Source organism: Pleurodeles waltl, chromosome 1_1 (assembly GCF_031143425.1).
Source record: "Pleurodeles waltl isolate 20211129_DDA chromosome 1_1, aPleWal1.hap1.20221129, whole genome shotgun sequence".
Lineage (NCBI taxonomy): Eukaryota > Metazoa > Chordata > Amphibia > Caudata > Salamandridae > Pleurodeles > Pleurodeles waltl.
Window position 1 is genome coordinate 599,775,703 of NC_090436.1, and position 20,910 is coordinate 599,796,612.

A 20,910-nucleotide genomic window follows, 5' to 3' on the forward strand; every position below is an offset into this window, starting at 1 on the left:
CTCCCCTGCCTTCACACCATTTTCCAACAGGAGAGGGTGTAACACCCTCTCTCAGAGGAAGTCCTTTGTTCTGCCATCCTGGGCCAGGCCTGGCTGGACCCCAGGAGGGCAGATGCCTGTCTGAGGGGTTGGCAGCAGCAGCAGCTGCAGTGAAACCCCAGGAAAGGCAGTTTGGCAGTACCAGGGTCTGTGCTACAGACCACTGGGAACATGGGATTGTGCCAACTATGCCAGGATGGTATAGAGGGGGCAATTCCATGATCATAGACATGTTACATGGCCATATTCGGAGTTACCATTGTGAAGCTACATATAGGTAGTGACCTATATGTAGTGCACGCGTGTAATGGTGTCCCCGCACTCACAAAGTCCGGGGAATTGGCCCTGAACAATGTGGGGGCACCTTGGCTAGTGCCAGGGTGCCCTCACAGTAAGTAACTTTGCACCTAACCTTTACCAGGTAAAGGTTAGACATATAGGTGACTTATAAGTTACTTAAGTGCAGTGTAAAATGGCTGTGAGATAACGTGGACGTTATTTCACTCAGGCTGCAGTGGCAGGCCTGTGTAAGAATTGTCAGAGCTCCCTATGGGTGGCAAAAGAAATGCTGCAGCCCATAGGGATCTCCTGGAACCCCAATACCCTGGGTACCTCAGTACCATATACTAGGGAATTATAAGGGTGTTCCAGTAAGCCAATGTAAATTGGTAAAATTGGTCACTAGCCTGTTAGTGACAATTTTGAAAGAAATGAGAGAGCATAACCACTGAGGTTCTGAATAGCAGAGCCTCAGTGAGACAGTTAGGCACCACACAGGGAACACATACATATAGGCCACAAACTTATGAGCACTGGGGTCCTGACTAGCAGGGTCCCAGTGACACATAACAAACATACTGAAAACATAGGGTTTTCACTATGAGCACTGGGCCCTGGCTAGCAGGATCCCAGTGAGACAGTGAAAACACCCTGACATACACTCACAAACAGGCCAAAAGTGGGGGTAACAAGGCTAGAAAGAGGCTACTTTCTCACACAACCCCCCCCAAACGAAGGACAATAAGGCTAACCTTGGCCAGTTGAGACTTTATTGTCTAAGTGGTGATAAGTAGAGAGTAGCTCTGCAATAGACTGGTTACTCCCTTTATCATCCACTATATGGTTACTTCCCTGTGGGGATGTAAACCACACTGTTTGAAGTTTTTTAGCTAAGCAACAATGTGAAGATGTATTTTCAGAGTTTCTATCAGTAAGTTTTAGTTTAGCGCAGTGGGAATTGTCCACTGAACCTATTTGTAGTGATGGAAATGCCAGACAGGGATGCTGTCTCAGAAAAGCCATAGCTGGGCAAAAACTTTGTCCATATGGCTGGAAGAGAGAACAGGGATGCTGTTTCTCTTGATTTGGAGCAGGGCAGGGATACTGTCCTATGAGCTCCACACTAGGGCAGGGATGCTGTCCTAAGTGTTGTGAGGAAGTGCAGAGTTTCTGCACTAAAGTTTCTCTGGGAGGGTTGGAGGGATGCTCCATGTTAACTAAAATGGTGCTCTTTTTCTCACCAATGTTAGTTATCCCACAGAGAGGTACTTCTACCTCAGGGAGTCCAGCTTTGCCAGCTGATGATTCCCTTGGAACAGGTGCCACCCCAGGAGAGGTTTCTCCCACCACAGGAATGGTATCCTGAATGGTAGGGTGGGTAGGGGATACTGTGATACCCTTTTTACCTGTTGATGGAGAGGGATCCTGAGTTTTCAGGCCTTCTCTCCTTTGCTTTTTCATTTCAGTAGAAATGAGAGGGAACAATTCCTCAGGGATGCCCAGCATGGCTGCATGGGCATAAAACTCTACATCAGCCCAACCTGAGGTCTCTAGGTCATTACCTAAGAGACAGTCTACAGGTAAGCTAGGTGATACCACCACCTGCTTAGGGCCAGTAACTCCACCCCAACTAAACTGAATTATAGCTAAGGGAAGAAACTTAGTGGAGTTATGGACATCAATAATCTTATACTGTTGTCCAATGATGTGTTGATCAGGGTGCACTAGGTTTTCAGCCACCAAAGTGATACTGGCACCTGTGTCCCTGTAGGCCAAGGCCTCAACACCATTTATGGAAACTGTCTGCTTGTACTTATCCATTGTAAGGGGACAAGCAGCCAGTGTGGCAAGGCCAATGCCACTAGGTGTGACAGAAACTGTCTTGGGACTGACTACCCCAGTTTCTATGATGGACCCATAAGTGAACCCAACTACACCCTTTGCTTGACTGTTGCCAGCAGTCCCACCACTAGTACCACTACTGCTAGGGGCACTAGAGCTTGATGTATTAGTGGTGGTAGGCTCAGGGGGTTTACCTGGACAGGACTTATCCCCTGGCCTATGGCCTCTGTTTTTACACACAAAGCACCAAGGCTTTTTAATGTGTGTGGGTTGAGAAGAAGAGGAAGAATTTGTTTTATCTCCACCCTCTGAAGAGTGTTTAAGATTTGAAGTGGGATCTTTGGTTTTACCCTTATCCCCATGCTTATCTTGAGATTTTTCACCATCTTTCTTCTTATTGCCATCTTTGTCACCCGCTGTATGAACTTTTCTGTTCACCCTTGTTCTGACCCATTTGTCTGCCTTCTTTCCCAATTCTTGGGGAGAGGTCAGATCAGAGTCTACCAGGTACTGGTGCAACAAATCAGACACACAATTATTAAGAATATGCTCTCTCAGGATCAAGTTATACAGGCTGTCATAATCAGTAACTTTACTGCCATGTAACCACCCCTCCAAGGCCTTCACTGAATGGTCAATGAAATCAACCCAGTCTTGTGAAGACTCCTTTTTGGTCTCTCTGAACTTTATCCTGTACTGTTCAGTGGTTAAGCCATAACCATCCAGGAGTGCATTCTTAAGTACTGTAAAATTATTGGCATCACTTTCTTTCACAGTAAGGAGCCTATCCCTACCTTTTCCACTAAATGATAGCCATAGGATAGCAGCCCACTGCCTTTGAGGGACATCCTGTACAACACAGGCCCTCTCAAGTGCAGCAAACCACTTGTTAATGTCATCCCCCTCCTTATAAGGGGGAACTATCTTATGCAGATTCCTGGAATCATGCTCTTTTGCAGGATGACTATGGGGAATACTGCTGCTGCCACCATGGGCTTCTAAACCCAGTTTCTGTCTCTCCTTCTCTACTTCTAAAGTCTGTCTATCCAAATCCAGCTGTTGCTTCTTGAGCTTCAGTCTGGTTTGTTCCACTCTCAATCTATTGAGCTCCCTTTCTAACAATCTGTCATCAGGGTGGGTGGGAGGGACATGCCTTGAAACAGAAGTATGGTGAGAATGGACAGAAGGAGACCTGTCCCTTACAGAGGGCACCCTAACAGCTTGGCTAACAGAAACATCAGTACCACTGTGGTGTGAATAAATGCTTTTGCTATGATGTGAGACAACACTATTTGTATGGTGTGGCTCTTCATCATTACCAACTATGCTAGACTGTCTAGTAATGGGCAGGCTAGGAAGTTTCTTTCCTGAATCTTTTCCTGGGGGAGTCCCTGGATCAGATTGTGAACCATTAGCTACTTTTTCAACAGATGGGGCACTTCTTGCCTTATCTTGTTCTCTAAGCATGTTAAGTAACAATTCCAAGGAAGGATTCTTCCCTACACTCAAACCTCTCTCTATGCAGAGACTCCTTACTCCTTTCCAGCTAAGGTGATCATATGCAAGTTTGAACAGATCAACATTTTGGCCTGTGCCAGACATTTTTAGAGAGAGTTAAAGTGATAGAAAAAGAGAAAAAAGTTTGTCAGAGCTTTTAGAAAGACAGAGAAAAAAAACTTTTTAGAACTTTTTAGAAAGTTTAGAAGTACTTTTCAGCACTTAGAAAAGAGTGAAAAGAGGAAATGCAGAACTTTTTGGCTATGTGTATATACACTGACCTTGTTTTGTATATTTTTCTCTTAGGAAAAGTACAATGACAAGAGTGGTAAGTAGTCTCAAAGCACTTATCCCACCACTGCACAACCAATGTAGGAGGCTGGACTGGCTTGTAGTGAGTACCAAGGGGTACTTGCACCTTGCACCAGGCCCAGTTATCCCTTATTAGTGTATAGGGTGTCTAGCAGCTTAGGCTGATAGATAATGGTAGCTTAGCAGAGCAGCTTAGGCTGAACTAGGAGGCGTGTGAAGCTACTACAGTACCACTTAGTGTCATATGCACAATATCATAAGAAAACACAATACACAGTTATACTAAAAATAAAGGTACTTTATTTTTATGACAATATGCCAAAGTATCTTAGAGTGTACCCTCAGTGAGAGGATAGGAAATATACACAAGATATATATACACAATAGCAAAAATATGCAGTATAGTCTTAGAAAACAGTGCAAACAATGTATAGTTACAATAGGATGCAATGGGGAAACATAGGGATAGGGGCAACACAAACCATATACTCCAAAAGTGGAATGCGAACCACGAATGGACCCCAAACCTATGTGACCTTGTAGAGGGTCGCTGGGACTATTAGAAAATAGTGAGAGTTAGAAAAATAACCCTCCCCAAGACCCTGAAAAGTGAGTGCAAAGTGCACTAAAGTTCCCCTAAGGACAAAAGTCGTGTTAGAGGAATAATGCAGGAAAGACACAAACCAACAATGCAACAACTGTGGATTTCCAATCTGGGGTACCTGTGAAACAAGGGGACCAAGTCCAAAAGTCACAAGCAAGTCGGAGATGGGCAGATGCCCAGGAAATGCCAGCTGCGGGTGCAAAGAAGCTTCTACTGGACAGAAGAAGCTGCGGTTTCTGCAGGAACGCAAAGGGCTAGAGACTTCCCCTTTGGAGGACGGATCCCTCTCGCCTTGTAGAGTCGTGCAGAAGTGTTTTCCCGCCGAAAGAACGCCAACAAGCCTTGCTAGCTGCAAATCGTGCGGTTAGCGTTTTTGGATGCTGCTGTGGCCCAGGAGGGACCAGGAGGTCGCAAATTGGACCAGGAGGTAGAGGGGACGTCGAGCAAGACAAGGAGCCCTCTTAGCAGCAGGTAGCACCCGGAGAAGTGCCAGAAACAGGCACTACGAGGATGCGTGAAACGGTGCTCACCCGAAGTCGCACAAAGAAGTCCCACTTCGCCGGAGAACAACTTAGGAGGTTGTGCAATGCAGGTTAGAGTGCCGTGGACCCAGGCTGGACTGTGCACAAAGGATTTCCGCCGGAAGTGCACGGAGGCCGGAGTAGCTGCAAAAGTCGCGGTTCCCAGCAATGCAGTCTAGCGAGGTGAGGCAAGGACTTACCTCCACCAAACTTGGACTGAAGAGTCACTGGACTGTGGGGGCCACTTGGACAGAGTTGCTGGATTCGAGGGACCTCGCTCGTCGTGCTGAGAGGAGACCCAAGGGACCGGTAATGCAGCTTTTTGGTGCCTGCGGTTGCAGGGAGAAGATTCCGTCGACCCACGGGAGATTTCTTCGGAGCTTCTAGTGCAGAGAGGAGGCAGATTACCCCCACAGCATGCACCACCAGGAAAACAGTCGAGAAGGCGGCAGGATCAGCGTTACAGAGTTGCAGTAGTCGTCTTTGCTACTATGTTGCAGGTTTGCAGGCTTCCAGCGCGGTCAGCAGTCGATTCCTTGGCAGAAGGTGAAGAGAGAGATGCAGAGGAACTCGGATGAGCTCTTGCATTCGTTATCTAAAGTTTCCCCAGAGACAGAGACCCTAAATAGCCAGAAAAGAGGGTTTGGCTACCTAGGAGAGAGGATAGGCTAGCAACACCTGAAGAAGCCTATCAGAAGGAGTCTCTGACGTCACCTGGTGGCACTGGCCACTCAGAGCAGTCCAGTGTGCCAGCAGCACCTCTGTTTCCAAGATGGCAGAGGTCTGGAGCACACTGGAGGAGCTCTGGACACCTCCCAGGGGAGGTGTAGGTCAGGGGAGTGGTCACTCCCCTTTCCTTTGTCCAGTTTCGCGCCAGAGCAGGGCTAAGGGGTCCCCTGAACCGGTGTAGACTGGCTTATGCAGAATTGGGCACATCTGTGCCCAAGAAAGCATTTCCAGAGGCTGGGGGAGGCTACTCCTCCCCTGCCTTCACACCATTTTCCAACGGGAGAGGGTGTAACACCCTCTCTCAGAGGAAGTCCTTTGTTCTGCCATCCTGGGCCAGGTCTGGCTGGACCCCAGGAGGGCAGATGCCTGTCTGAGGGGTTGGCAGCAGCAGCAGCTGCAGTGAATCCCCAGGAAAGGCAGTTTGGCAGTACCAGGGTCTGTGCTACAGACCACTGGGATCATGGGATAGTGCCAACTATGCCAGGATGGTATAGAGGGGGCAATTCCATGATCATAGACATGTTACATGGCCATATTCGGAGTTACCATTGTGAAGCTACATATAGGTAGTGACCTATATGTAGTGCACGCGTGTAATGGTGTCCCCGCACTCACAAAGTCCGGGGAATTGGCCCTGAACAATGTGGGGGCACCTTGGCTAGTGCCAGGGTGCCCTCACACTAAATAACTTTGCACCTAACCTTTACCAGGTAAAGGTTAGACATATAGGTGACTTATAAGTTATTTAAGTGCAGTGTAAAATGGCTGTGAGATAACGTGGACGTTATTTCACTCAGGCTGCAGTGGCAGTCCTGTGTAAGAATTGTCAGAGCTCCCTATGGGTGGCAAAAGAAATGCTGCAGCCCATAGGGATCTCCTGGAACCCCAATACCCTGGGTACCTCAGTACCATATACTAGGGAATTATAAGGGTGTTCCAGTAAGCCAATGTAAATTGGTAAAATTGGTCACTAGCCTGTTAGTGACAATTTTGAAAGAAATGAGAGAGCATAACCACTGAGGTTCTGATTAGCAGAGCCTCAGTGAGACAGTTAGGCACCACACAGGGAACACATACATATAGGCCACAAACTTATGAGCACTGGGGTCCTGACTAGCAGGGTCCCAGTGACACATAACAAACATACTGAAAACATAGGGTTTTCACTATGAGCACTGGGCCCTGGCTAGCAGGATCCCAGTGAGACAGTGAAAACACCCTGACATACACTCACAAACAGGCCAAAAGTGGGGGTAACAAGGCTAGAAAGAGGCTACTTTCTCACAACCGCCGCTGCTCAATCTCCACGCATAAAGGCGGAGATTAGACAGGTTCGAGTGGAGAACCGTCCCCTGCTGCTGCGACAGAAGATCCGCCCTAAGAGGCAGTCTGAGTGGAGGATCAATGGCCATGCTCAATAGCTCTGGATACCATACTCTCCGTGCCCAGTCCAGAGCCACCAAGATGACTTGGGTCCGGTCGTTCCTGATCTTCTTGAGAACTCTGGGCAGAAGTGGTATATGCGGAAAGGAGGGCGAAGTTCCACTAGAGATGAAAAGCGTCTCCAAGCGACTGCCGCCTTGGAACTCCAACGCGCGAAACAGCTGACATTGCATGTTCTCTGCAGAGGCGAACAGATCTAACCAGGGCTCTCCCCAATACTGAAAGAGGCCTTGCGCCACCTCCGGATGGAAACGCCATTCGCGATCGGCTGTGCATCGACGGATGAGTTTGTACGCTCTGGTGTTGAGAGAACCCGCCAGATGTTGAACCACCAGTGTAATGCCCTGATGTTCCAGCCATGTCCAGAGATGTAGTGTTTCCTGACAAAGGGTCCAGGACCCTACTCCACCCTGTTTGTTGCAGTACGACATGGCGGTAGTATTGTCCGTGAACACCTGCACTACCTTCCCTTTGAGAGAGGGAAGAAATGCTTTCAACCCAAGCCTGATCGCCCAGAGCTCCAGAAGACTGATATGGAGCCCAGACTCTGCCGGAGATCAGAGGCCTCTGATCTCTGCCTCTCCCATGTGGCCTCCCCAAACCAGAAGAGACGCATCTGTCACAATAGACAGATCTGGCTGGGGAAGGGAGAGGGATCTGCCGTGGACCCAATGTGGATTGAAAAAGCCACCACTGCAGGTCTTTCGCAGTCCCTTCCGAGATCTGGACCATGTCTGAGAGATTCCCCTGATGCTGCAACCACTGGAACTTCAAGTCCCAATGCAGAGCCCGCAAATGCCATCTGGCATGTGTCACTAGCAAGATGCAGGAGGCAATGAGCCCAGCAGCCTCAGTCAGTCTCACCAAAACCCAAGACAGAGGCTGAAAGATCGGAATCATAGCCTGAATGTCTTGGACTCCCTTTTTGGGAGGATAAGCCCGAAACTGCACTGTGTCCATAACAGCTCTGGTGAAAGAGAGCGTCTGAGACGGAGTCCGGTGTGACTTCAGCATGTTTTTAGTGAACCCCAGCGTGTGCAGGAGGCTCACCATGGTCGGAAGGTGGGAGATGACTTTCTGGGGCGAGTCCGACTTCAACAGCCAGTCGGCGAGGTAGGGGAAGACTGAGACCACTAAGCTGCGCAGATGAGCTGCAACCACTGCCATCACTTTTGTGAACACCCGAGGGGCGCTGGTAAGGCCGAAGGGAAGCACAGTAAAGTGATAGTGCTTGTGACCTACCACGAATCGTAGGTAAAGTCTGTGGGCCGACAGGATGGGGATGTGGAAATAGGCGTCCTGCAAGTCCAATGCTACCATCCAGTCTCCTGGGTCTAAGGCAGACAGAACCTGAGCCAGGGTGAGCATTTTGAATTTCTCCTTCTTGAGGAATTAGTTGAGGTCCTGAAGGTCTAGGATAGGACGTAAGTCCTTGTCCTTTTTCGGCACCAGAAAGTAGCGGGAATAACAAACCATGACCTACTTCTGGCACAGGGACCTTCTCTATAGCTCCCTTGGTCAAGAGAGCTGTGGCTTCCTGGTGGAGAAGTGCCAAATGATCCTCTGGGAGCTGGCTGAGTGATGGAGGCATGGCAGATGGGGCGGATTCGAAAGGGAGGGAGTAGCCCTTTCGAACAATCTGCAAAACCCACCTGTCCGTAGTGATGGATTCCCAGTGGGGTGGGTAATGGCGAATCCTACCGCCAACTGGATGGGAGTGAGGAGATGGACTAGGAGGATTTGGAGGCTGCAGTGGGGGCAGAAGTGGACTGGGCAGACCTCTGGTTCCCTGCCCCACATGGGATTCCACGTCCCCGGCCACGCAGCGGCTGAACAGCATGGGCGGCACGGTGGCTAGGCGGGGGACACGAGAGGGGGCCCCTTCCGTGGCCACGAAAGGGGCGAAAAGCAGACTGCTGGGGTTGAGGGGCAGCGGAAAGACCAAGGGACAGAGCTGTAGCCTGGGAATCCTTGAATCTCTCCAAGGCTGAGTCCACTTTGTCTTCAAAGAGACGGGAGCCATCAAAGGGCATGTTCATGAGAGACTGTTGGACATCAATAGCACGGGCCTCCTCTGGTATCTGCGGCAGGACTTGCGCAACAGAATCCCACAGAGAGTGGGCATAGCGGCCCAAAAGGCATGCAGTGTTCACGGGCCGCAGCCAAAGATCTGAGGAAAAAAACAACTTCTTCCCAAATTGTTCCAGCCTTTTTGATTCACTATCTGGGGGTGCAGAAGGGAAGGCACCTGAGTAAGTGAAAGCCTGGATGACAAGACTCTCAGGCGTGTGGTGATGGGACAGCAATTTAGGGTCGTCCGGAGCGGGCCGATGGCAGTGTGCGATAGTCCTATTCACAGGAGCCCCTATAGTGGGTTTGGACCAAGTACCCAAAAGGACATCGGTGAGGGCTTCATTGAAACCGCAACATTCTCAAAAATGGCTGAATGGATTTACACCAAATAAAGAAAACTATACTTTTTGAGTAAAGCTCTAACTTTCTGACAAATGTACCTTAATTCTGTTCAGCCATTTTTTTCTGTATAGCTCCCCAAATTTTCTCTTGGAAATTAACATAGGAAAACAGCGTTTTGGTGCTCCACTCTGTTTCTTCACCAACCACTAGATGTATCATCCCAAAACCTGACAGTCCCTGAGGATACAGTTCATTCGCCAAGTGGGGCCTAATTTTGTCCACGGTAACCCAGAATAGGGCTTCTTTCCCTTTTAAACAATATTGGGGTGCCTGAGATATGGCCCCCCAGCTTTTCCCTACATGCACCCTCGTGTACACTCCTTTATCTCTATCTCGCTCTCTCTCTATCACTTTTTCTCACAAAGAGGACAACCTTCTCTAAAATCCTAGAGAGCACTCCCTTGGAAGAGCACGTGTAATCACCATTCTGCAGGCATAGTAAGCAGCTTCAGACTCGGTCGGCCCACGGATACCCAATCTCTTCATCCTTCTTTCTTTCCCCAGCTAAAGGAATTAGGCTTCCTGTTAGACTAACTAACAGAGGTTGCCAAGTGGATTGAAAAAATGTGGCAACTGCTACAACACCTCACCAGAGAGGCATATTTACTATGCAAAAAACAAAACTGGAGTTAATGACTCTGCTGCAGAAAACAAAATGGCATACCCCATGCATCATACGGGGTATGTAAGAAGTAACTCCAACAGAGAAAAAAAACAGAAATTAAAAAGGGTTTTTTGTAGCTTTCCATCGTTGCTACTACATGGGTTTGTCCACCATATAGATAGATAGTCGACTGGAGTACACATGGTCGACAGGGAATGAATATGGAAATCTTCCATACTTTGAAATATTGCTGGTAAAGAACATGTGGTGGTTATAATTGTATACTATGTTTCATCCTTCCAAATGAGGGTGGGTGCAAGGCATGGATAGTAGACATGTTGCAATGGCCGGAAGACAATGTAATATTTCTTTAAAAAGCAGAGCCCACTTTGCTTGACTTTACAGTACTGGACAAATGGAAAAATACGAAAAAATAATGACAATTTAATGAAAAATGAATAAATCGGACTATTTTTATGAGTTTGATCAATAACACACTGCTCTTGCTGAAATTCCTCGCCTGAAGGCACGTGGATAATCAATGGAATCAAACAGAGGCTGCCTTCCCCAGGCCCTGTATGCCTTCTGATCTTTTTCAAGCAGGATTCGGCCTCTGTGTATTTCTGATTCATGTCTAGAGAATATCAAAGAAATTCCAAAGAGGTTTGGTAATAAGTGCATTTTAGTGGTAAGTGTTTAAGCCTCTTTTTTAGTACTTGCGCAAATTATAAAGTATGTGCCTTTGCATGACTTGTTTGCAAAATTATATTAAAAAGCGGCGCCGGATACTGTTGCAGCCATGTCCAGGGTCACAAAAGGGTAAAATAGCTGAGGCAGAAAAATACTTTTCCAGTAATTTTACAGATACTCCAATCTATTCTAAAATAGCTAAACAATTTTGCTAGCTGAGTTTTCAAAGTAAATTAACAGTCTTCTGAAGAAGACAAAACATAATGTAAGTAGGTGAGGTCTTGTTAGTTTAGCATTATGATACAGAAAAGCAGGGCCAGACAGGGGAACTAAAGGCAGCCCTGGAAAAAATGCTCAAACAAGCCTTGTTCCCTTTCTCTCCTCAGTCTATCGCTCTCTTTCCATCCACTCTCGCTCTCTCTCTCTCTCTCTCTCTCTCTCTCTCCTTCCGCGCTGATTTCTTGCGCCCTCTTCATCTTTCCCTCCCTGTTCTCTCTTCAAACGCCCTGTGCCTTCTGCAATTAGCCAAGGTCCGCCGGAGAAAGTGATGGAGGCACAAGGGGAGGCTTTCAAAACCGGCCCCCAAGGGCTCCAGCCCACTGGAAAAATGCCCGGTAGCATAAGAGTCCTGTCCAGCAGTGGCTCAAGAATCCAGGCAGCAAAGCAGGATACGATGTAGTAAGGGAATAGAGAAAAGCTGCACTAAAATATTTTAAAACTCTGAGCAAAGAAGGACTGCTGGTTGGACCTAGCAGCTCACATAGCAAAACCAGCAGCAAAAACTAGTGGGCTCTGGACTGGGCAGAGAGAGATAGATATGAGCAATGTATGTATTTAGGAAACCATGCAGGGAAACCCACCACTACACGTGGAAGAGATGGCCTGCATAACGCGATACAGGATTTCCAACCCAACTCCACCTTGACCCCTAACTCTTGTCCCAAGCCAGACCTTCTCAGAGGTTTGAGACAGGAGTCATGTTGAAGGAGGAAACTCTTATTGCCTCCAGCAGGAAACCACAACTGAAAAAACAAGGTTGGGCATCCTGGCCTTTGACCCTGACTATCTACCCTCAACGACGAGGAGGGAACATGACATGCGCCCTGAAGAATGTGCATTGGGTAACCGTATGACCTGTTATCAATAAAACCTCTAGAAACATCAGTAGTGCCTTGTGAATAACTACACAAAATACAATAATATTATTATTAGTATATCTCTGTAATCCTGTCTACAACATCTTCACAGGGGATTACAGGTAGTGACTGGAGAGGTGCGATCTGTGCAGTGACATGCTGCAGGAGCCCATGTGTAAGCTCCAGCCTGGACAGCGTCAGCCCGCAACAGTTTACATTTTTTGTGACCCTATTCCATACCTCCAAACAGAATAGCTGCCCCTATTCATTTGCAAAGCATCTAACAAATATTTGCTTTGTGGTAAGCATGTCCGCGGGTGAACTGGTAGAAGATGGTTTATGAAACTCGCACCAATATATGTTTACATTTGCAACTGCAGGTAGAAGGGTACACAGCAAAGAGCCTGCTCACTGTAATGTGTAAAGAAATTCTGTCAAACCTGGACTGGCACTCCAGCGCACCAGGGTTTTTTCTCAGTGGGCTGAATTTACTGCTGTTGGGGCTCTAACCAGCCTTGTTTCCTGCCTGCGGATCTTCTGCATTTTAAAAATAATGCAAAACGAAAGGTTTTAAAGTGTCACTTCAAAACTGTTAGTTTTTTGTATTTTGGTTGAGGCAGGGTCGCACAAGCAGGGCTGACCTTTAGTCAGTGAGTCCAGTACATATATGATAAAGACTCTTCAAACTTGGAAACAGTGTGTTTATTTATAAGACAACCCTTGCAGCACATTTTAGTTTAATATATTAATTTACACCGCTGCATTGAGAAGCAATTGTTAGAAGAAATAGATTCTAATGATCAACTTTCAAACATTCATACACCTATTGCCTGACAATGATGCTTTTAGTAATCCAACAGAAAAGGCGGCTGTCTTTTGCTCCATCTATATATCCTGGGGTCTTACTATAGATGGAGAAACACTATAGTCTTTTGCTTTTGTGCATTACTATTCCGAACTGTTGTAATTTAGGGTGCTCTCATTCGATGATGATGGAAAAGGAGGTAGTGTGAAAAAGTAATTGCCTAGGGTCACACAATGTGGTCAGGTGGGAGCCAGGATTGAGAAGGTTATCTGGTTTCACGTTGATCAATCTCTTTCTCTCCCCTATTTTAGATCAAAGCTTAATACTTTGTGTTTAGTACTTTGAGGCGTTAAATCAGAGCACTGTGATAAACCTATTAAGGCTATGGATGTTTGGCAAGGACTGGTGGTGTTAGTGTTTGTGGAGGGTGATGTTTTAATACAGAAGCTAAAATGAAAACCAGAACACACGCCCTTGGACAATGCATTGAGACTATTTGCTCCACATAGCTAAAAGTCTTTATTCATGGTCATCCATTCGTAAATGATTTCATTCACCCACTCCTGACCAATCAACTATTCATTCATTGAGCATGCAGCCCTGTCTCCGGTCTCTATCCAGTCATTCAATGATTAGGGAGGGTTCTCCAAGGATAAAGTGCTGTACAATGTAGTATATTTGCAATTTTTCAACATAGACCCCAAACTTGGCCCAGGGCATCAGAGCCTTTACATGAACACCAGATTACACTGCATAACGTCAGATTCATGATTTTCATTTTTTGAGACACAAGGAGGTTAAGCGATTTGACAATAATCACAGGATATTGAGCCATTTCGAGGACTGAAATCTGGATTCCCAGATGAAAAGTTGGCAGCTCTGGCCGTCCCCACATACATACATACATGTATCCAAGTTTCACGAGAGACTCTTACCTTATCACATCTCATCAACCCAAGATATTTCAGAGACTTGCTGCTTCCTGCAATCTGGGTGGCCCCTTGGTCTGTTATTTCTTTGCACCATCCAACATCCACTGTCTCGATGGTCACGCTGGACCGCCCAATGGCTATTAAAGCTGACAAAGAGATCCATAACCAGACATTAATATCTTAGAAAACGAGAAGGGGAAACGTATTCTGTGATATTTTAAAAACACCACAATAAACTACTGTAATGGTGATTACAGGGGTGATTGAGATTACTTCTCAAAAACATGGCCGTTACTATGTCTATAACTATCTTCACATCTGCAAAACAATTCATGCTAAATTCAATTTTAAATATGTCCACTGATAAAGCTCTAAAGAAATCTACAAATGTTCTTTCGTTATTAACTGCAATTCCAGGGTTAAATTTTACCTATTTACATTTACGTTATAATAACTGCAGATTCTTGTTTGATAAATAACTTCGTGTCATAACGGTATATTATAGTCCAAAAACTGACATCCAATACGTTTATGGTAGCAAAAGGCGATAACCATGTTACTATTCTATAACGTCAGTCATCATAAGCTCTTCCATGTATTGTAAATCAAACACAATGATTGTGTATAGAAACAACCGATGTCCGTAAGACATATCAATTTAAATCTTTAATTTATTGACAGCCATATATTTGTGCAAAATGTTACCAAACGGAATAAAAGGTAGTCTTTAACGATTCAGATAACAGAGTTGCTCAGTTTTAGTAGCATATAAACAGATCACAGACAGAATGATGGTAGCCAGGCATCTATAACTCACTCTGATTCCCCTTTCAGCTTTTAGATAAAAAATCGCCCCAAAAATTCAGATAGTCCGTAGCAAAGTACTTAAATATGCTGTAGGAAACCATCAACAACTGTTAACCTGATCCATTATAATTTGATCCAGTTCATCTACTCATTTGTGCATAAAAATAGGATCCTTTTACTTCCAATTCTGAACTTTCTAGGTGTGGCTACGGACAGCCATATATACATGTTTTTTAATATAGCAAACAACACAACATACAACAAAACATTACACAGAAAAGGAGCTTTGTCTCACCTCCTTTAGCCCTTGTCTGTTTTAGATTAGCCTCCATCTGTCAGGGTTACCCACCACATTCTGAGACCAGTCCACATTTCAGGAATCTTTACACTTTCAGCCACAACAGTCTGTACTGTTGACTAGCATAAAAAGTAAAACTAGATTGTAATTTCAGTCCTTCTATGAGTTTACCACTGATATTTTACTGCAACATCTGTGGAAGTAGGGTCCTGAAATTGTGTAGTAAACAGGAGCAGATCCTCTGCAATGGTGAAGGAGCGTCACCCCACTGTTTAAGAGCCAGCAGCTGAAAAATAAAACAATATTTTTTACTTTTCAGCTGCTGGCTGAGCCAACATCTGCAGGGAGGGGAAGGGCCATGGGAGGGGGGAGGAGGAGTGTGGTGCACTTAAGGGCGCATGTCAGTGTGGCCGGCCATCTTTAGACGGCCAAACTGACATCCGCACTTAAGTTTCTCCAACCTGGCTGTGTTGCACAGCCGGGTTGGAGGAACAGCACAGACTCCAATTCACTGTCTGAGCGGCAGACCAAGTTGCTCAGTCCAATCCTGGCAGTACTTCCATGCTAGGTATAGAATGAGAGCAGCAGCAGGATTGCGTGGAGAGCCTGTCCTGGTGTCCCAGGGACTGCTGGGACACCATCACAAGAGAGGAGGAGCGAGGCAGCCAGAGGAGGTGGCAGGACATGTACGTTTTTTTAATAGTATTTTATTATTTACCCCATCCCCATTCCCCTCTTCCCCCCTGAGATTTGCGGCTGCTGCCACTGGTAATAACTACAATATTGAAATGGGAGTGCATCAGATGTGAGAAGATGTCTGTTAGAAATGGGGTCTTTGGTTGGCAGTCAGGTTACCCCCTGTCCAAGCAAGGACCCTCACTCTAGTCAGAGTAAAAGGGAATCACCCACAGTTAATTCCTGCTAACCCCCTTGGTAGCTTAACTTCAGAGTGCTAGGTGTAAAGTATTTCTACTAACACCCACAGTAACTTAATGAAATACTACAAAATGACACGACACAGGTTTAGAACAATTGAAATTATTTATCTAAACAAAACAAGACCAAAACGACAAAAATACACAATACACAAGTCAAGCTATCAAATAAAAAACAAAAAGAGTCTTCATGTGATTTTAAAGAGAACGCTAACATTGTTAGCATGGAAATGTACCTGGGTGCATCAAAAATAACCCCACACAGGCGAGTGTGTGTCAAAAAGGGCTTGTGATGCGTCGATTTCACTCACAAGCAAGACCTTGCATTGTTCCTCCTTCAGTCGAGTCGGCGTGCGTTGTTTCTTCTCTCTGCAGGAGAGCGATGCGTCGATTCGAACCGCACTTTCGGGTCCGGGCAGGCATTGCGTCTTTTTTTACACACCCAGCGATGTTTGCTGTTGGAAATTCAGCCGCACGATGGTCCGAAAACCACACAACGTGGGTTGCGATCTCACCAAGCCTCAGTCAGCGATGCCTGATGTCGTTTCTCCACCCGTGGGCCTCGATCTTCCGGTCGTGTTGCAGGCGAATGTCAATTTTCAGCCGCGAAGCCGGCAGCGCGTTCATTTTTCATCCACAAATCGGAGTCACGTCTATCTTTTCACCGCACGGCAGTCTGTGTATCTTTGCTTGTGTATTTTAGATTTTTGTAGTTTTGGACTTGTTTTACTCAGATAAATATTGTCTATTTTCCTAAATTGGTGTTAAGTGCTTTTGTAGTGTTTTCACTGTGTTACTGTGTGTTTGTACAAATATTTTACACATTGCCCCGAGATAAGCCTAACTGCTTGTCCCAAACTACCAATGGGTGAGCAGGGGTTATCCTAGGTGTGTATCTTCCTTACCCCGACTAGAGTGAGGGTCCCTGCTTGGACAGAGCAAAAACTGACTGCCAACTAGAGACCCCATTTCTAACAATATCCTTCATGGTGCTGCCTAGCTGTTTAATATGCACACTGTGGTCCATAACACGGCTCCTGAAAGCTATATCCATTAAAGAGGCTGCTTACAGCCTCCATGTTTGTACACTGGTGATTGGTCTCCCCCTTTGTATGAGTACCTTACAAGGGAATGTTCTAATAGAGTGTTGGACTTAAGTATTCCGCATGAGGTATCGCTCCCTTGAGGCTGGTAGAGTGACACAGAACATCAAGCCTAGTTCTTAGGGTGAGTACATACAAATAACTTAAGAATTCTGTGACTACAGGTGTAGAGCCCTCTATGTCACAGTGTGGCTCCAACTCCTAAACCATGTCCTCAGCATCTCTGACGCTTCTGCCATGTTAGCATGAAACAGGGATAAAAATGATCAGTCTAAGCTTGCATCTACTATGCAATTTAAGTCCCTTCCCTACAACACCAGCATATGTACAAGCAACAGGTTGTGTGCATGCAGAGTAGTCAGAAACACCATCGGGCAGTGTTATGGTCAGAACGACTCGTTAATGCTAACACGTTACTATCCAGCAGTCCATCTACTATAACAAAAAACTACTGATCATTAATATGTCTATTCAATGTGTGACAAAATTTGACATTTGACATGATCCATAGTAGTGCCCCTCTCGGGAAAGAACAGGGAGTTTGGAACAGCTGACACCTCAATCTCCTGCGCACTTTCTATTATTCCACCTGTGACAAGTACGGCACCTATATACAGGAAACATCTATGACACATCTCCTAAGATAAGATGCTATCAAGTACCTTTCTTTCAGATTACTTATTCTCCTCATGTTCCATATTAAAATCAACATTATCCTTATGTCTCCCTCCTGACCTTTGTATCTCCCAAGGACCTCTTGCACTGCCAACAGGGACCAGATGCATTCATAATTTAAAGTTGTACTTCTCTAACCTAATTTCTGTCGACTGGCTACTTATTTCTTTCTGGCAACCAAGAAATATGTTCATCCATTCCCTGAAGGTGTAATAAAGACCCCTCCTCCCCCCGGGTGAGACACTAAACTGCCGCAACATAACTAAAACCTAAACAGTCATAACAGTCATTAAGTAACCTTAATGGGAGTTGTGTAAATGTGAGCTGCGGATGAGCTTGTGTGAGGCTCCTCGAAACACCAACTGCTGCATGCATGTAGAGCGCTCCCACTGGCAGCAAATATTCACCTCCATGGCGTATGAATAAACAGCAAACTGTAACAAGGCTGCCCTAATCTCCTAATCTATATGAAAGACCCTTTACCACTACAGAGTATCAAATTGGCTTATAATTAAATCATCCGAAGTCATGGGTGTGACATTTAGGGTCAGGTGTAAAATCGTGGTAACTGAATTCATCTGATCACTAGATACATTTTGTGACAAAGACCACCAGCAAACCACCATAGCCTGTTCCACTGTTCCTTTAGTTGCCATGTGTTTCCTCTTTCCGTTATGCCACCTACACCTACCCTTATTTGAAAGTGCAGTAATTTATTTCTTATGGGCAGCAGCTAATTTCTTATCCCATGCTTTCGCTGCTGTTGGGTCCGTGAAGAAATCTGAGGCTCTGCCATCCAGTGTTTGCAGCTTTGGTGGGAAGAACAGCACAAATTTCAAATTTCAAAGAATGCGCTTTACATTCTGAAACTGGCTGCAGTAATTGTGGACTGATGCGGTGAAGTCCAGTAATAAGTATACCTTACTATTTTCCATTATGTATGGACCATTTTTGCATGCCAGCTGCAGCAGTACATCCCTATCTCTATAATTCAATAAGTCATCACAGGGCACAGAGAGACCCTGGATCTAGGAGGCACTGTCAGTACTCTGTATGCCCTTTCCACAGATAAGAATTTACAACATTTGTCAGGAGCCAGTTTTCTAGGTACAGCTCTAAGCTTCATCCTTTTCTGGAAATCCAATGATCTACATCAGTGGTTCCCAACCTGTGGTCCGAGAACCCCTGGGGGTCCCCGAAGCCTCCTCAGGGGGGCCGTGACTGGTTAAAAGAATAAATAATATAAACAGATTAGGTCACCAGCTTTCAGTAATGACTCAGTGCGGTGTCCCCAGATTCCAATATTGTTGGGGGTCCCTGGGTTCCAGTGATGATAAAATGGGGGTCCACATAAGTCAACAGGTTGGGAACCACTGATCTAGATCTTATTTTTCCAGAACACAATTCAGAACCGTCCACTTTGTATTTCAAGTAGTGCACATGCTCCTGTAGGTCTGTTATCCATTTTTGCAGTTGCCGCACTGAAGGTTTCATCATAACAAGCACTGACTCAGTATTTGCCACTCTGTCGAATATCTTTTGCTGATCAGTTCTTACCAAGTTGAGATCTATGAGGGAGGCCCTAGAAACAAAGATAAATGGTGATGTCTATCTTTGTTTCTAGTGCTTCTCTCATTTTGCGGACTACTGCTAGCATTGTGTACTGCTGGTTAGGCTGGAGTGGTTGAGGTATACTGTCTCATTTGTGGACACCAAGAGGGTCCCCCACATTGCAGTCTGGATAGATCTGTACTTTAGGGTTAGCCACTGCGACAAGGTTAGGTATGTCATGATCTTTTAGGAGTCCCATTGGTGATCAGAGGGTGACTGGGCCCAAGGAACACCCCAGTAAGACACAACCTCAGGCTCAAAAGAGCAGATGGTTGACATACTTCAACATTGCCCATTCCGGCCTACTGATAGAAGGCCATGCACATCTGTATGAGGGATGCATTCCTAATCAACAAATTCATGACCTACAGAACACTGCATTTGTCAGCAGCAAGTGCCAAGCTCACTTACCCATCCTTCCAGCTTGAGAAACAAGGTGTTTCTCAGAAGGAACACAGGAGAACACGATTGCTCTTGGCTCTGGCCAAATCAAAACTAGCAATGTTCAAAGTAACCAAGTTAAATCTCGGGGTTAATTCGCCATCTTATCACGCGTTTATGTCACTCCTGAACTATTTATAGTAAAGAAAGAGATCGTGGGAACACATTGGTAACAGTAACATGACTTATGTCTGCAGAAGGGGGAAATGCTGAAAATCCCAGAATAAACAGCCTTCCATGAATTATGGTTTGTCGGAATAAAGGTAGGTCTTAATTGTCTGGGATATCACTGGAATAGTATTTTCCCATCCAATCGGCAATGACAGTGGACATAATGTTCAGTTATTTCTGTGCAGTGCTGACGAAACAATAAAAAATAAAGTGGCCTAGTGTTGCGGCACTGATATTTGGAAAGAAAGAGATCTGGTAGTTTTCCTAGAACTGGAACTCGGCTGACCATTAAGACCTCTGCACTGAATAACTATACAGCATTAAAGACTTCACCTTTAATAATAAAATGTGCATTCCTTTCTTCACCTAAATATGGATGAACAATCTGGTCTGTGTTTATGGTGTGCCAATACATTTAATGGTAATTAATGTGAAAAAGAAAATAGCGGTGTATGTGTTTAGATTAATGTATGCGTCCTTTATTATTAAACACAGACCAACTGCTAAAGAGGGCTTTGAATCATAATAATATCCAGGATCAATTGATAGAATTACTTAATACCCTCCAGTCTCTTCCCATCTCTCCGCTTGACCCTCCTGTATACCTGGACTAATCATCTGCCTGGACTAAGGATGTCCTATCACAGTGTTTAAGTAATCGTATGCATCCATTTGTGGTACTCTAAATCATGATTATGCAATATCTCCACCTTTGCTTGTGCAAAGGACCTTCCCACCCGCATATCACAGCATGTAATCTCCTGAATGTGTTAAATAAATGCCCCCAATGAAAGTAAATCAAATTAACAAAATTAGCTTTATACACAGCAGAAGTGGTAAGTACCCACATGTCTCTCCAAATATAGCTGCAAAATATAAATATTGAAAATAAATAGAAAAACAAAGGCAGCACACAATTACTGTAACCGAAGGCTAGAACTATAAAAACAAAAACAAATAT

The 20,910-nt window shown here is 45.4% G+C and overlaps 1 protein-coding gene across 1 annotated transcript in view; it reads right to left on the reverse strand.

Moving 5' to 3' along the window:
- Positions 1-20,910, reverse strand: part of FBXL17 (F-box and leucine rich repeat protein 17) — a 1,470,176-nt gene that overhangs the window by 68,397 nt on the left and 1,380,869 nt on the right. Inside the window, exon 8 of the mRNA XM_069226350.1 lies at positions 13,912-14,054. Within this exon, the coding sequence (XP_069082451.1) occupies positions 13,912-14,054 (143 nt within the window). The remainder of the gene's footprint in view (positions 1-13,911; positions 14,055-20,910) is intronic.